The sequence below is a fragment of the Ranitomeya imitator genome, chromosome 5 (genome assembly GCF_032444005.1).
Source record: "Ranitomeya imitator isolate aRanImi1 chromosome 5, aRanImi1.pri, whole genome shotgun sequence".
NCBI lineage: Eukaryota > Metazoa > Chordata > Amphibia > Anura > Dendrobatidae > Ranitomeya > Ranitomeya imitator.
This window is the reverse complement of record NC_091286.1, coordinates 445,594,560-445,610,762: the sequence shown is the minus strand read 5'-3', so window position 1 is coordinate 445,610,762 and position 16,203 is coordinate 445,594,560. Positions and strand designations below refer to the sequence as shown.

Here is a 16,203-nt window from a genome sequence, read left to right as displayed (position 1 = left end):
CTGGTTACCAGCGTAAATGTTAAAAAAACAAACATTACATACTTACCTTCAGTCCGTCCCTGGCGCTCTGCTTCTCTGCACTCCTCCTGCATCCGGTGTCAGCGCCGGCCAGCCAGAAAGCACAGCGGTGACGTCACCGCTCTGCTTTACGGCTGACCGGCGCTGACAGTGCAGAGAAGCACAGCGCCGGAGGACAGACACGGAATGTAAGTATGTAATGTTTGTTTTTTTTACGTTTACGCTGGTAACCATGGTAAACATCGGGTTACTAAGCGCGGCCCTGCGCTTAGTAACCCGATGTTTACCCTGGTTACCAGGGGACTTCGGGATCGTTGGTCGCTGGAGAGTGGTCTGTGTGACAGCTCTCCAGCGACCACACAGCGACGCTTCAGCGATCGACATCGTTGTCGTATCGCTGCAGCGTCGTTTCAGTGTGACGGTACCCTAAGGCCAGACAATCCCTTTAACCTATTCTTGCCTAGTATGGCTTACGTAGGATCTAGGGCCCCTATATAGGTGTTTAGGCAGTTGGAATGCCATTTTGGGGGGTGACAGCCTGCCTTTCAATCTGTTATAGAGGAGATTAGGACCAGTGTAATTTTCTTTGCTGAGTAATGTTCCCCAGAATGTTTCCCATTGTCCAAAGCAGCACAATGTCAGCAGGTGGGCGCAGATCCTGAAGAATGGGGAACTCGCGCCTGAGTCATTGTGTGGCATTTGTGCCTTTTTTGTCTAGGTTTTGGTATTTTTTTTTTCTTAATTGTATTTTGTGCCTTATTTTATAAGTTTGTCTCTTTTTGTTCGCCCTTGTGGGCAGAGTATTTTGTTTTCCTGATTTTTTCGGCTGATTCAGATTGATTGTGAAAAATCTCCCCTTTAATGTAAACCAGATATTTTTACACACACAATCCAACATTTTAGCAGAACATGCAAATTACTGCCCTGAAAAGTGTCAGTTTAAAGACAAGGTTACTGTAATGGTTAAATGAGTGCTATGTAATATTGGACAATGCCTCCGTGTTCACACTGACTTGTGCGCTCAGGTCAAGGTAACAGTCCAAAAGTTCCACCGATAACCAAGTCTGATTGCTTCCATTCCTCTCCCTTCTCTGGTGACTTTCTCCAGGTCTGGACAGATATTCATAGAAAACTGGGTATTTATCAGTGCTGTGTGATAAGTGTGTGGACACATGGGAAGTAGATGAAGTAAAGCAGCACGGTGGCGCAGTGGTTAGCACAGCAGCCTTGCAGCGCTGGGGTCCTGGGTTCTAATCCCACCCAGGAAAACATCTGCAAAGAGTTTGTATGTTCTCTCCGTGTTTGCGTGGGTTTCCTCCGGGCACTCCGGTTTCCTCCCACATTCCAAAGACATACTGATAGGGATTCTAGATTGTGAGCCCCATCGGGAACAGTGATGATAATGTGTGCAAAACTGTAAAGCGCTGCGGAATATGTTAGCGCTATATAAAAATAAAGATCAAAGCGAAAAACCGGAAACTGACACGTGCAGGAGCACATACACAATACTGGGATGGGAAGTCATGGGTCCTCGCTTATAATGGCTTAACCCCCTTTTTTTGTCATGCGCCATTCCTGTCATCGTTTACCCGCTTGCTTGATATTCGTTAAGGTAACATTTAATTTGTGTTCTCTTTCAGAAAGTTATTTTATGGAATTAATGAAATTACTGTTAAAGTGCCTTCTCTTTTTAAGCTTCTAATAAAGGAGGTGAGTGGTGTCTTTGGTCAGTTGGAGGTTTTCGTTCCGTTTACGTCAGTATGTCCGTCCTTGCTGGTTGTGCTGCAGTTTGCCACCAGGGGGCAGTCTTTCTTGGTTTTAGTTCTGCTTTCTGTATCTGCAGTTTATACAAGGATGTGTGTCTACAGTATACAGTGTACGGCAAACGTCCAGTAAAGCAATTTACAGTTCAGACAGTCATAATGTTTTTTAGCATGTAAATCAGAAGTGTATGGGGACTTATGTGGGCTTCCTGCCTCTCCCTGCTACCTCCCCTAGGTATTTAGGGGTAAAAAATCATTTTTGCTATTTGGTTTCATTAAAAAAAATTGCACCATTTGGCGTTTACAGGCTTTTTTAATGTCCCCTGAGATTATGCCTGCTGCCTGTATCCCCTCTGTGGAGAGCCGATGGCAGTATTGAGAGTTGCCATTGGGCTAGGCTGGTGGCACAGGCACCTGAGTATGGCCTCTGAATACTGTGCCCATAATCACAAGATTGCACACGGTATCACTGCTGCTTAAGGTACCGTCACACATAACAATATCGTTAACGATATTGTTGCTTTTTGTGACGTAGCAACGATATCGTTAACGAAATCGTTGTGTGACAGCGACCAACGATCAGGCCCCTGCTGGGAGATCGTTGGTCGCTGGGGAAAGTCCAGGACTTTATTTCGTCACTGGATCACCCGCTGACATCGCTGAATCGGCGTGTGTGACGCCGATTCAGCGATGTCTTCACTGGTAACCAGGGTAAACATCGGGTTACTAAGCACAGGGCCGAGCTTAGTAACCCGATGTTTACCCTGGTTACCATTGTAAATGTAAAAAAAACCAAACACTACATACTTACATTCCGGTGTCTGGTCACGTCCCTCGCCTTCAGCTTCCCGCACTGTGAGCGCCGGCCGGCTGTAAAGCAGAGCACAGCGGTGACGTCACCGCTGTGCTTTACGGCCGGCGCTCAGTCAGTGCGGGAAGCTGAAGGCGAGGGACGTGACCAGACACCGGAATGTAAGTATGTAGTGTTTGGTTTTTTTTACATTTACAATGGTAACCAGGGTAAACATCGGGTTACTAAGCGCGGCCCTGCGATTAGTAACCCGATGTTTACCCTGGTTACCCGGGGACCTCGGCATCGTTGGTCGCTGGAGAGCTGTCTGTGTGACAGCTCTCCAGCGATGAAACAGCGTCGCTGCAGCGATCGGCATCATTGTCTAGATCGCTGCAGCGTCGCTAAATGTGACGGTACCTTTAGTCCTGAGTGAGATTACATTAGACCGATCACATTTTCCTTTTAGTCATATTTATCATTCTTTAACTTGGCTTAGTGTGCTATACGTCACAGGGATTAGCCCATGGGAATGCAGTGACGCCGTATTTAGGGTCTACGTGCGATAAATCCCATCCGTAGTCGCCCATTGCACCTTCGGCTGCAACCACTTGTCATGGTCCTGCTGTCGTCTTGCATACAGTAATGTGGTAATTGCGTTACTTTGATATTTCCATATTTGTATTTTTTTTCCAGGTTCTCAATCCTTTTTACATTTTTCAACTATTCAGTGTTATTTTGTGGAGCACAGATGAATATTACTACTATGCATCTGCCATTGTGTTAATGTCTGTAATATCCATCATCAGTTCTCTGTACACTATTAAAAAGGTGAGCGACTTCTTTACTGATTGGACTTCCATTAGGTTACGGCGCTTGTTGGTTTTCAGTTTAGTATTGTTTGTACAACTACTTTTATCCCAGTAAATTGAGATTATGGCCATGTTTAAGGAAGCATGGCCGTCCCCTTATATGTACCTCATGTGTAGGATCCCTTACGATAGAGGTGCTGGGTATAGGATCACTTAGTGTCTGTGAACCGATCAGGCTGGGAGCCCCACATCATTTACAAAGTGGGCCTATGTAAATCATCTTTTTCTCAGCCTCTATAGGTCCAACCCTGTGTTTCTGCCACGGTGTCGGTGATCGAGCAGTCCCGTCTGCATCCCTGCAGCTAATAACTAGCTGAACCCAGTGATTGGCTGCAGCGCTGTCAATTAATATGGTGTAAATCATAAGACCATTTTTTGGCTCAATTTATGCCAGAATTCTGGCTAATTTAGGCTACGTTCACATTAGCGTTGCGTCGGGCGCAGCTGCGGCGACGCATGCGTCATGCGCCCCTATATTTAGCATGGGGGCGCATGGACATGCGTTGTCTTGCGTTTTGTGACGCATGCGGAATTTTTGGCGCAAGCTTCAGGGCGCAGAGGACGCAGCAAGTTGCATTTTTTTTGCGTCCAAAATCAAGCCAAAAATGGACGCATGCGTCACAAAACAATGCGTTTTTGCATGCGTTTTGCATGCGTTGTGCGTTGTCGCCGACGCAACACACAACAACGCAAATGTGAACGTAGCCTTAGCTTGATAAATGTTCCCCACTGTGGATATTTTCCACAGGTAAATTGACACATAATCCAGTTTTTATAACGTGAAGCATGTAAATGTAGTTGATTTCACCCTTGTGGTGAATATAGTGAAGTCCAGCAATAATAGTGATTTAGAAAAGCAATTCTAATGTGGTCCCCTGTAGCAGTATAACCATTTGTCTTTGGTAACTAGTGGGGCGGTTTAATTCTCTGTAGCCCTGCTTTATACCTACATGACCCTTAACGCCAGGTCACACTTCCCAAAACACAGCGTTACGACACCAAAGTTTTTGGCTATAAAAGCACAGAAAAAAAGCTCTAAAACGGCAGTGTGTGAACTGGTCCTTGTATGTTGCATTTATGAAGAAGCTGCTTAGCATCTGCTAATGCCAATGTTGTTTTCTTTTTCTAGCAATATATAATGTTACATGACATGGTTGCAGCTCACAGTATTGTCAGAGTGACCGTGTGTCATGCAAACAAAGGTACGTCATTTCCCAGGATTTCTCCCAATTGCCGTATGCTGGGCTGAATGTCATGGCATTGTTGACTTTCCAGCGCCTGGTGTCGTTGGCTCTTTTCTTAGAATTCTCTGTGGCGCCTTTCCTGGAAATGTGTGAATAAATTCTCGGCTTATTATATCACTTGTAAAACTTGCCCCGACGCAGTCTTGCTTTGTCAGCACTTATTGGGCAGTGTGGGAGTGTTTCTGAATATACCGTATGGAAAAGAGAACTGGCACAATCCTGTCCTCAGTTTATCTAAAGTTTTTCAGGAAGAAGAATTGCTGCATTGCAGTACACAAAACTGTAAGGGTATGTGCACACGTTCAGGATTTTTCGCGGTTTTTTCGCGATAAAAACGCATAAAAAATGCATACATATGCATTTTATCATTTAGAATGCATTCTGCAATTTTTGTGCACATAATGCGTTTTTTTCTGCAAAAAAATGCATCGCGGTAAAAAAAAACAGCATGTTCATTAATTTTGCGGATTTTTCGTGTTTTTCCTGCTATTTAATGCATTGGGAAAGCTCCGGGGAAAAAAAGCGGAAAAAAAAGTGTAAAAATGCATGCGGATTTCTGGCAGAAACAAAGTATGTATTAAAACAGTATTACAAGAGCTGATGAAGTTTTTTCTTTTGCAAAACTATGGTATACATGCTCATTTGTCAAGGTTGTAAAGGTAGCCTTTTTGCCCTCTCTATAGGTTCACTTTTATTTGTTGCTAGAACATTGATGTCATGTGGCTTTTGTGGACGCATCAGTAATATAGTCTCTCTCTATTTCAGAAGTTGAAGAAATCATGTCTACTGATCTCGTACCTGGGGACATTATGTTAATCCCACCTAACGGGACCATTATGCCATGTGATGCCGTCCTGATCAGTGGAACCTGCATCGTGAATGAAAGCATGTTAACAGGTAATGATATGGATGTGAAGGCATCTCAATGGCGTTTGTGTGACCGTCCCTAATTTGTATGGTTACTTTTAGGTGAAAGTGTGCCGGTGACCAAGACGAACTTGCCAGACCCATGTTCAGATTCCAGAGGAGTGGAGGATGAGAACTATAACACAGAAGTTCACAAACGTCACACTTTGTTTTGTGGGACCAATGTCATCCAGACCAGATTTTATGCTGGAGAGCCTGTCAAAGCCATAATTGTCCGGACAGGTATAGTGCCCATATGCTTTATCAGGGTTGTTCGTTTCTTCGTCCATGAACGCAGTTTGTTATAAAAAAAACAAACAATCAAACCGCACTACAGTCAATACGTGGGCCAGCCAGGAAGTCTCCGCTACTGCTCTCCGTCTGGCTGATGTCACGCTGCAGTGCGTTAGCCAGTCGGTGAGCTCAGCGGGTGAGTAGGGCATTCCAAAAAACCGCACTATGGTCACTACCTGGGCCAGCCAGCAAGTCTCCGCTATTGCTCGCCGTCTGGCTGATGTCACGCTGCAGTGCGTCAGCCAATTGGTGAGCTTAGCGGATGAGTAGGGCGTTCCAACAAACCGCACTACGGTCACTACGTGAGCCAGCCAACAAGTCTCCGCTACTGCTCTCCGTCTGGCTGATGTCACTCTGCAGTGTGTCAGCCAATCGGTGAGCTCAGTGGGCGAGTAGGGCGTTCCAACAAACCGCACTACGGTCACTACGTGGGCCAGCCAGCAAGTCTCCGCTACTGCTGTCCGTCTGGCTGATGTCACTCTGCAGTGTCAGCCAATCGGTGAGCTCAGCAGGCGAGTAGGGCGTTCCGTCTGCACTGACAAAGCTCTGAGCTTGGTGATTGGCTGCTGCTCTTTGATGTCAGCGCGGCAGGCAGACACTGAGAGTAGCGGTGCAGACTCACCGGTGGACCTAGGAAAGGTGAGTACAGTGCGTTTGTTTTTCTTATAACAAACTGCACCTGGGGATGAAGAGTAGCTTGAATGGAGACGATCCCGTCACTGAACATGGAGCATGTGTTAATAGCCTCCTGCTATTATTATTATTCTGTATTTCTCTCTTCCTTGTTCCCATCTGTTATTGGAATGAAACGTTGATGCCTCATCTTTTGTCTTCCAGGATTCAGCACATCTAAAGGACAGCTTATACGTTCCATACTCTATCCAAAGCCCACAGACTTCAAGCTTTACAGAGATGCCTACCTGTTCCTGCTGTGTCTCGTGGGGGTGGCTGGGATAGGGTTTCTGTACACTGTTGTAAATAGTATTATAAATCAGGTAGGGGCATCTTTTGTCTCATTAACCCCCCCACAACTTGTTGCTGATTTACAGTAACTCATTTATTATGTTTGTCCCTTTCGTCTAGGTCCCAGCCAGCACTATTGTAATCGAGTCACTTGACATTATAACCATCACAGTACCTCCCGCTCTTCCTGCGGCCATGACTGCTGGGATTGTGTATGCACAAAGGCGTCTGAAAAAACTTGGCATCTTCTGTATCAGTCCTCAGCGGATAAACATTTGTGGACAGCTAAACCTCGTATGCTTTGACAAGGTAATATCCTTCTTAGATTTATTTTCCTTTGCATAGAACAGCAGAACATTGGCTTTAAAAAGGCTTTAGGATTATTAATGTATGCAAGTATGATTTATTTTTTTTGCTAGCAGTAGATTAGCTTCTAAAAACCCTTGAACCCAGCAGCCACATAAGCCCATCTCCTCAGGTTTTCTATGTGTAAAAGGCCCTGTACTGTCCAATTGTAACTTGCTCACAAGCTTTGAATAATAAGAATAATCTTTATTTTTATATAGCGCTAACATATTCTGCAGTGCTTTACAGTTTTGCACACATTATCATCGCTGTCCCCGATGGGGCTCACAATCTAGATTCCCTATCATTATGTCTTTGGAATGTGGGAGGAAACCAGAGAACCCGGAGGAAACCCACGCAAACACGGAGAACATACAAACTCCTTGCAGATGTTGTCCTTAGTGGGATTTGAACCCAGGACTCCAGTGCTACAAGGCTGTAGTGCCAACCACTGAGCCACCATGCTGCCCGATAATGAGTTGGAGCCAATGCTACTTATTACACAGCCGCCTTTTTGTCTCTAATAGTACTTTTTTTAGGTCCTTTTAGTGATGCCGGATATTGGAAAATAAGTTATTACTGTGTGTGTGTGGAGGTGTTAAGGGCATTTACTAGCTGGTCTAACAGCACTGTGAAGGATTTTTAACCCCCCTCCCCATCCACTTTTGGTTTTCTCGACATAGACTATAAGGGCTTGTTTTTGCAGAACTGGTTATTTTATGTTAACGACATCATGAAATGTATTTGGTAACACCAAAGAGATCACCCCATACAATTCCTTCTGACTTCTGCTGTATGATGCAGGATGCAAAATGGTTAAGTTTCTGAAAGTAGATCATGCATTCAAGGCTTTAATGCTAATCTACTTTTAAATAAATATTGGGCAGAGACGCCTATCACTATTACTGATTATGATTGCACAGCTCTCCTTAGGGTACCGTCACACTAAAACGACGCTGCAGCGATACGACAACGATGTCGATCGCTGCATCGTCGCTGTTTGGTCGCTGGAGAGCTGTCACACAGACAACTCTCCAGCGACCAACGATACCGAAGTCCCCTGGTAACCAGGGTAAACATCGGGTTACTAAGTGCAGGGCCGCGCTTAGTAACCCGATGTTTACCCTTGTTACCAGCGTAAATGTAAAAAAAACAAACACTACATACTTACATTCCTGTCGCGTCCCTCGGCGCTGTGCTTCTCTGCACTGACAGTGAGCGCCGGACAGCCGGAAAGCAGAGCGGTGACGTCACCACTGTACTTTACGGCTGGCCGGCGCTCACCAGTCAGTGTGGGAAGCTGAAGGCGAGGGACATGACCAGACACCGGGAAGGTAAGTATGTAGTTTTTTTTTTTTTTTTACATTTACACTGGTAACCAGGGTAAATATCGAGTTACTAAGCGCGGCCCTGCGCTTAGTAACCTGATGTTTACCCTGGTTACCAGTGAAGACATCGATGAATCAGCGTCACACACGCCGATTCAGCGATGTCAGCGGGAGATCCAGTGACGAAATAAAGTTTCAAACGATCTGCTACGACGTAAGATTCTCAGCGGGGTCCCTGATCGCAGTAGCGTGTCAGACACAGCGAGATCGTAAGGATATCGCTGGAACGTCACGGATCGTGCCGTCCTAGCGATCAAAGTGCCACTGTGTGACGGTACCCTTACACAGTTTGTAATGAAGTAGTGACTCTAGCTGATAATGTGGTGCTGTAATGATGCATTGTGGAATTAACCGTAAAAAAAAACAGGAATAAAATGCAGGGTCAAATCTAGGAATCAAGATGGAGTCTAAAGTGAAGAAAACAGTGCTGAACAGCAAATATGCAAGTACACCATATATAAGTGCAGAATGTGACCATCGGAGTGCAAGGATGGAAAAAATTCTTTGTACTGCTTCTTTAAGAAGTGAAAAATGGGCTCTGATTGCTGTGAACATCATGGACCGTTTTCTGAGTTATGAGAAATATGTTGATTTTAAAATGGCAAGAATATGCTTAGCCAAAAAACTAGTATATCGAAGGCTTGGTATTTAATAAGCTTTTTGTCTTTTAGACTGGCACTCTCACTGAAGACGGTTTGGACCTCTGGGGAATCCAAAGAGTGGAGAATTCTCAGTAAGGATCTTTGATGACTTCATGTCTTTTGTGTAACCACATTTGGCTTTGTTCTCCTGGATTAAATCCAACTTGTTTTTCTCATTGATGTCATTGCGGGGACACAGTACCACTGCCGCTAGGAGGCTGACACAAGTTAGAAGAAAAATATGTTGGCTATGACCTTTCCTCAGTGTCCTGTTAAGTTTCAGCTTAGTGTCTGTAGGAGGCAGACACAACCTCCATCAGGTCTGCAGCATGTTTTGCCTTCTTTTGCCTTAGATTGCTCATTTTATTGGGTGGTATGGATGACTCCCACCATAGGCATTCCTGCAGCCTCTCAACCCCAGTTTCAAGACAGTTTGCGGCTTCTCCTGCACTACTAGTGATCTGTAGGGTTCCCAGTGGATCAATCTCACGTCCTGTCATCCACCATATTTTGCATTTATTTGGCACCTAGACTTCCCCCAGCTTCTGCCAGAACTAGGCCACAATATTCCTTCTTTTCCTACAGAGCGTGTCTGCATGCTGACCATCCCCCTTCACACCTTGCATCTTCCAAATGCAGTTTTTACAGTGGGAAAATGGTGGTCTGCCATACAAAAAGCTTCTCCCTAAAGGTACCGTCACACTTAGCGACGCTGCAGCGATACCGACAACGATCCGGATCGCTGCAGCATCGCTGGAGAGCTGTCACACAGACAGCTCTCCAGCGACCAACGATGCCGGTAACCAGGGTAAACATCGGGTAACTAAGCGCAGGGCTGCGCTTAGTAACCCGATGTTTACCCTGGTTACCATCCTAAAAGTAAAAAAAAACAAACACTACATACTTACCTACAGCCGTCTGTCCTCCAGCGCTGTGCTCTGCACTCCTCCTGTACTGGCTGTGAGCACAGCGGCCGGAAAGCAGAGCGGTGACGTCACCGCTCTGCTTTCCGGCTGACCGACGCTCACAGCCACTACAGGAGGAGTGCAGAGCACAGCGCTGGAGGACAGACAGCGTTAGGTAAGTATGTAGTGTTTGTTTTTTTTTTTTACTTTTAGGATGGTAACCAGGGTAAACATCGGGTTACTAAGCGCGGCCCTGCGCTTAGTAACCCGATGTTTACCCTAGTTACCAGTGAAGACATCGCTGAATCGGTGTCACACACGCCGATTCAGCGATGTCTACGGGGAGTCCAGCGACCAAATAAAGTTCTGGACTTTCTTCCCCGACCAGCGACAGCACAGCAGGGGCCTGATCGCTGCTGCCTGTCACACTGGACGATATCGCTAGCGAGGACGCTGCAACGTCACGGACCGCTAGCGATATCGTCTAGTGTGACGGTACCTTAAGACGCCTCAGGGTCGCAGTCTGCTCTGCCTGTGCTACTTGTCATCATCGGTGTACACTGAATTAAACATCAGGATATAGGAACATAGTTAGTAAGGCCGAAAAAAGACATTTGTCCATCCAGTTCAGCCTATATTCCATCATAATAAATCCCCAGATCTACGTCCTTCTACAGAACCTAATAATTGTATGATACAATATTGTTCTGCTCCAGGAAGACATCCAGGCCTCTCTTGAACCCCTCGACTGAGTTCGCCATCACCACCTCCTCAGGCAAGCAATTCCAGATTCTCACTGCCCTAACAGTAAAGAATCCTCTTCTATGTTGGTGGAAAAACCTTCTCTCCTCCAGACGCAAAGAATGCCCCCTTGTGCCCGTCACCTTCCTTGGTATAAACAGATCCTCAGCGAGATATTTGTATTGTCCCCTTATATACTTATACATGGTTATTAGATCGCCCCTCAGTCGTCTTTTTTCTAGACTAAATAATCCTAATTTCGCTAATCTATCTGGGTATTGTAGTTCTCCCATCCCCTTTATTAATTTTGTTGCCCTCCTTTGTACTCTCTCTAGTTCCATTATATCCTTCCTGAGCACCTTTTTCTCTGGCTCCACTTCTAGGAGGAAGTTTTTCTGTTGGCGGCAATAGGTGTGTTTTCCTAGTTATATTCTCTGTTAGCCTGGCTCTCAAAGGAATGGAAGCATCTTGAAACTCATGCCCTTTTCCAATTTGCCTAGGGTCCCCTTACCTTCGGAGGGATTGGATCTTTATGAAGTAGCATTTTGTGGTTATCTGACGCTGTGGCTTGCTCAATACAGTAGATTGATGCAGGTGTTCCCTTCCAATCTAAGGGACTAAAATTCTATTCTCTTATGAATGAGAATCCCCTCAGCCTCCACGGTGTCTAAGATCCTCTTCCGTTAAGGTCCAAGTGGTTCTTCAATGGTCCACTAGTGCCATCACCTTGTGTTATCCGACATGGAGTTCTCCAGTGACCCGCTTGGTTTCGGCAATTGACCCATCTTCAATTCGGATTCCTTTTTTTGCGCTAGCGTGGGTCACCAAGGTTCTCTGTGATCCAAATTAGTTCCTGGGGTACTACTTCAATTTCATAATTTGTTTCCAAATAGTTAAGTCAAAAAATTAACTGTAAAAGGAAAAGGAAAATTAACAATATCACTGAGAGAGAAAAAAGAGTCATACCTGTAATATCATGTCCTGACACAAATGCAATAACGGGATGCAGCGGGTCCCCCAAGATAGAAGGAATAGAAGCAAGGAAAGCACAGGTACAAAATACTGAATACAAGCCACTTAATAACCCACCAAACATCCATGGGGCGGCTGCCTAGTATTTCAATTGCACACATGTCTGCGTAGAGTGTCGTTCACACCATTACGTGAGATGCACCTCTATACGTATAGCAGCCTATTACTGACACCCCTCCTATTACATCAGGTGGGCTACCAATTCCATATGTGCACCCACAGGCTAGACACCCCACTTTACCCAGCCACTACTGGAAAGAAATAGTTAAGTCAGACCCATTTCAGTTCTTCAAAGGCACTAAAATGTTCATTAGGTCTACAATTGGGAGAGCCCCCCTCTGTGGGCACCCGCACTGTACATCTTCACTACAGAAAAGGGTGATATTTATGATACATTTGTCTACTATGAACAGCAGCAGCAGACTAGTCTTCCTAGAAGTGCTGTCACAACCTCATCAGACGCCTGCTGTAATTGGCAACAAATTGGCACTCTGCGATCGCTTGTAACGGCATACCCCCAGAGCACACTCTAAATGTTACTGTCAGAGATTCACAACAGCATTCAAGAGGTCACCAGCAATGTGCTGAGCTTTGCTCCACTCACTACTTTAAGGCTACTTTCACACTACCGTCGGAATCTCCCCGTCGCAATGCGTCGGGCAGAGATTCCGACGCTAGCGTTTGACGTACTGCACAACGGGTGCAGCGGATGCATTTCTCCGGCGCATCCGCTGCCCCATTGTGAGGTGCGGGGAGGTGAGGTGCGGTCCGTCAGGAGCAAAAAACGTTACATGTAACGTTTTTTGCTCCCGGCGGTCCGCCACAATACGGCGCAACCGTCGCACGACGGTTGCGACGTGTCGCAATGCGTCGCTAATGTTAATCTATGGGGCAAAAACGCATCCTGCAAACAACTTTGCAGGATGCGTTTTTTTGCCATAAACGACGCATTGCGACGTATTGCAAAAAACGCCGGTGTGAAAGTAGCCTTAGGGTATGTACACACGTTACGGATTCTCTGTGGATCCGCAGTGTTTTTTGCGGTGCAGAAACGCTGCAGATCCGCAATTGATTTACAGTACAATGTAAATCAATGAGAAAAAAAAGCTGTGCACACTTTGCGGAAAATTCGGTGCGGAAACGCTGCGGATTAAAAGAAGTACCATGTCAATACTTTTTTGCAGATCTGCAGCGTTTTTGTACCCATTCCATTATAGAAATCCGCAGGGGTAAAAAACACAGTAAGGCTATATTCACCCTTTGCGGATTTTGCTGCGGATCCGCAGTGGATTTGACCGCTGCGGATCCGCAGCAGTTTCCCATGAGTTTACAGAACAATGTAAACCTATGGGAAACAAAAAACGCAGTGCACATGCTGCGGAAAAAACCGCGCGGAAGCGCTGCGGATTACATTCCGCAGCATGTCACTTCTTTTCTGCGGATTTTCACCTGCTCCAATAGAAAACTGCAGATGAAAATCCGCAGAAGAAACCGCAGTAAAAACTGCGATGAATCCGCAGTAAAAACCGCGACGGGTTTTCACTGCGGATTTAGGAATTCTGCTGCGGAAAAATCCGCAGTGGAATCTGCAAAGTGTGCACATAGCCTTAAGCAGCAGAAAAACCCGCTGCGGATACGCACAAAAAAACGCGACAAATCCGCAGCTGCGTTTTCTGCCAGAGGCAGAATCCGCACCAGAAATTCCTGAGGCTAATCCGCAACGTGTGCACATAGCCTTAGAGGCTATAATAATAATAAATAAAGATTATTATTATTATTATTAGAGGCAGATGATGCCGGAGTAACACAGCCATCATCTGCCAGGAATAATGCAGACTTCGCTTTTGAGCCTGTTTGAAAGAAGGGGACGCGACATGACATACCAGTACGTCTTATGTTAAGGTCTGTAGTCTCAGTTTGGCAAGGTTTATCCCTGCACACAAGTCTTATTTTCATTGAAGCATGAGTTATTGGGCTTCAATCCTATGATATGTTTCAATCTTAGAATCAATTCCTTCGCCAGTCTGGTTTGAACTTGGGTCAATTCCTTGTTTCCTTGTCATTTTTTGATGACTATCATTATTTTCAGGGCCTCCATGCTAGCTTGGTTCTACTGCAGATTTACCCTTTATTGGAATATTCCTATTAGTAAAAAAAAGCTCTCGGCATGCCAGTGCTTTTGTGATCCATGGCACACCCTGCTAGTTCTGTTCGTCTGCAAGATTTGATGTTATTTATTTATTTTACTCACTTATAGCACCATTAATTCCACAGTGCTTTACAGACATTATCATCGCTGTCCCCATTGGGGCTCACAATCTAGAAACCCTATCAGTATGTCTTTGGAGTGTGGGAGGAAACCGGAGAACCCGGAAGAAACCCCATGTTGTCATTGACGCTTTTATGGCCCTTGTTGGGTCTTCAATAGTGGATGCTTACAGATTCAGGGGTGGAGAGCTGCTCTTCTTCAGCTTTCCTTTCTTCTGATAGAGCCGTCAGACATCAAACTTCCATTCCTCAAGTCGGCAGTCTTGCCATGTGACCCATTGTCAGCCTCCTGGAGAAAGGTCTTCTAACAACACTGCAGTGTTTCACAATATATTCAATGATGGGGTATTATGGTAATTGCAGAAATCCATGGCTGATTCTTGTATATCTACCCTGAATTTGCAGTGCACAATACACTGGATCCATCACTGGATTAGCCCCATTGTCAGTAATGGGGTTACTCATCATCTTTTCCATGTTGACCGCTATTAGCAACTTGCCTATTTCCACTTTTGTCACCAAAAATTTGTTTGGACAATTTGCACTGCATTTGTATAAGTAACATTCCTCTAGTGTTAGCTTTCTGTTACTCTTTCTTATGTTAACGTGTCGGTTTTGACCCGTGTCTTAAATCACCCCTAGGATACCATAAAAACAGTTATTTATGATCCAATTTGATTCTTACCTCTTAGTTACCTTGTTAGGGTATCTCATCCATGGAAGGATTGATTTTAATATTTTTGTTGTGGCCCCCTGGGCCTTTCATTTGAGAGCATACCCTTCATTTTCAATATAAAAATATTGTCAAATGAACCTCAAGAGAATAATATAAACTATACTCTACAAAGTACCAACTCTAAGCTGATTTGGCCATACATGCCTGGACATGTCCCTAACTCAAGTTGTTGGAGGTAGAGCTGGCTGTGGGCTGTTGGTTTATATTGTGTTTGAGTTCAGTTTTGGGACTTATTATTGTTTTTTTACTCTTATATTAGACCTGGGTCGAAATTGACCCCAACAACACAAATGTTATAATTTTAATAAGAGCATTTTACAATTTAGTAAAATAGTTTTATTTTATTGTATTTTGTTTAACAATAAGTTCCTGAAAAAGTCAAAAAGTCTTGATGCAATAAACAAAAGTATGTAGAATGTGTATGCATTTAAAACCTAAAATGGGTCGGTCACGACCCTAACACTAGAGGAAGCATAAAGTGGCAGAATACTCCATAAACAGAACGTGGGTCAAAATGTACATTAGAAAATGTAGGTTTTTCCTATTTTTTTAGTATCTTTTCTGTATGTAAAATTGTCTGCAATGAGCAAGAATGTTTTTCTTGCTTCATTGGGGGACACAGGTAACCATGGGTGTATGCCGCCGTCGCTAGGAGGCTGACACTATGCAAATAAAGAAAAATAACTCCTCCCCGGCAGAATACACCCTCCGACAGGCACCAGGCAACTCAGTTTTTACTTAGTGTCTGTAGGAGGCGGACCTGGATCTAACAGATCCGCATTTCTTTTTCTTTTACGGATTGTGTGTGTTTATTAACCTTTTTCCCTTTCATTTCAGATAGACTTCTGGGGGCTACAGGGTGCAGTTTTCTCACCCTGATTCCCCGCATTAAGCGACCGAGAGAGCAGTGTGGTATCGCCCACATCGCACCCTCTCGGATCCGCTGGGCAGGACTGTGTTTCATGTCACCCTGGGGTGTTCATGTTTACTTTCGGTGGCCAGTCCTTGCCTTTTTTCCCCCCCTTCATCCCTCTCCTCGAAGTGGGCTGAGAGGAAGACAGTGGTCACCTGCGGTGACCTCCCCCCTTTTAAGGGGTTGACGCAGTCTTCTGCGCCGGTTGATATAGCACGGGAAGGAGGACCACATCTCCCAGGACCCTTTCTGTCATCAAGGGATCCTGATGCGTTCCTCATCTTCAGGTAGGAAGATCTTTAGGCTAAGTGCACACGTTGCAGAATTGCCGCGGAAATTTCCGTGGCAAGTCTGCGCCTCCTGCCGCGGGTATATCGCATGCGG

At 45.1% G+C, this 16,203-nt stretch overlaps 1 protein-coding gene across 3 annotated transcripts in view; it reads left to right on the top strand.

The window, feature by feature from the left end:
• Positions 1-16,203, top strand: part of ATP13A3 (ATPase 13A3) — a 165,441-nt gene that overhangs the window by 73,735 nt on the left and 75,503 nt on the right. For all 3 annotated transcript variants that reach the window (XM_069727176.1, XM_069727175.1, XM_069727177.1), the window contains exons 7-14: positions 1,659-1,728; positions 3,268-3,402; positions 4,573-4,645; positions 5,453-5,584; positions 5,657-5,836; positions 6,725-6,882; positions 6,971-7,159; positions 9,255-9,316. In XM_069727176.1, the coding sequence (XP_069583277.1) occupies positions 1,659-1,728; positions 3,268-3,402; positions 4,573-4,645; positions 5,453-5,584; positions 5,657-5,836; positions 6,725-6,882; positions 6,971-7,159; positions 9,255-9,316 (999 nt within the window). The remainder of the gene's footprint in view (positions 1-1,658; positions 1,729-3,267; positions 3,403-4,572; positions 4,646-5,452; positions 5,585-5,656; positions 5,837-6,724; positions 6,883-6,970; positions 7,160-9,254; positions 9,317-16,203) is intronic.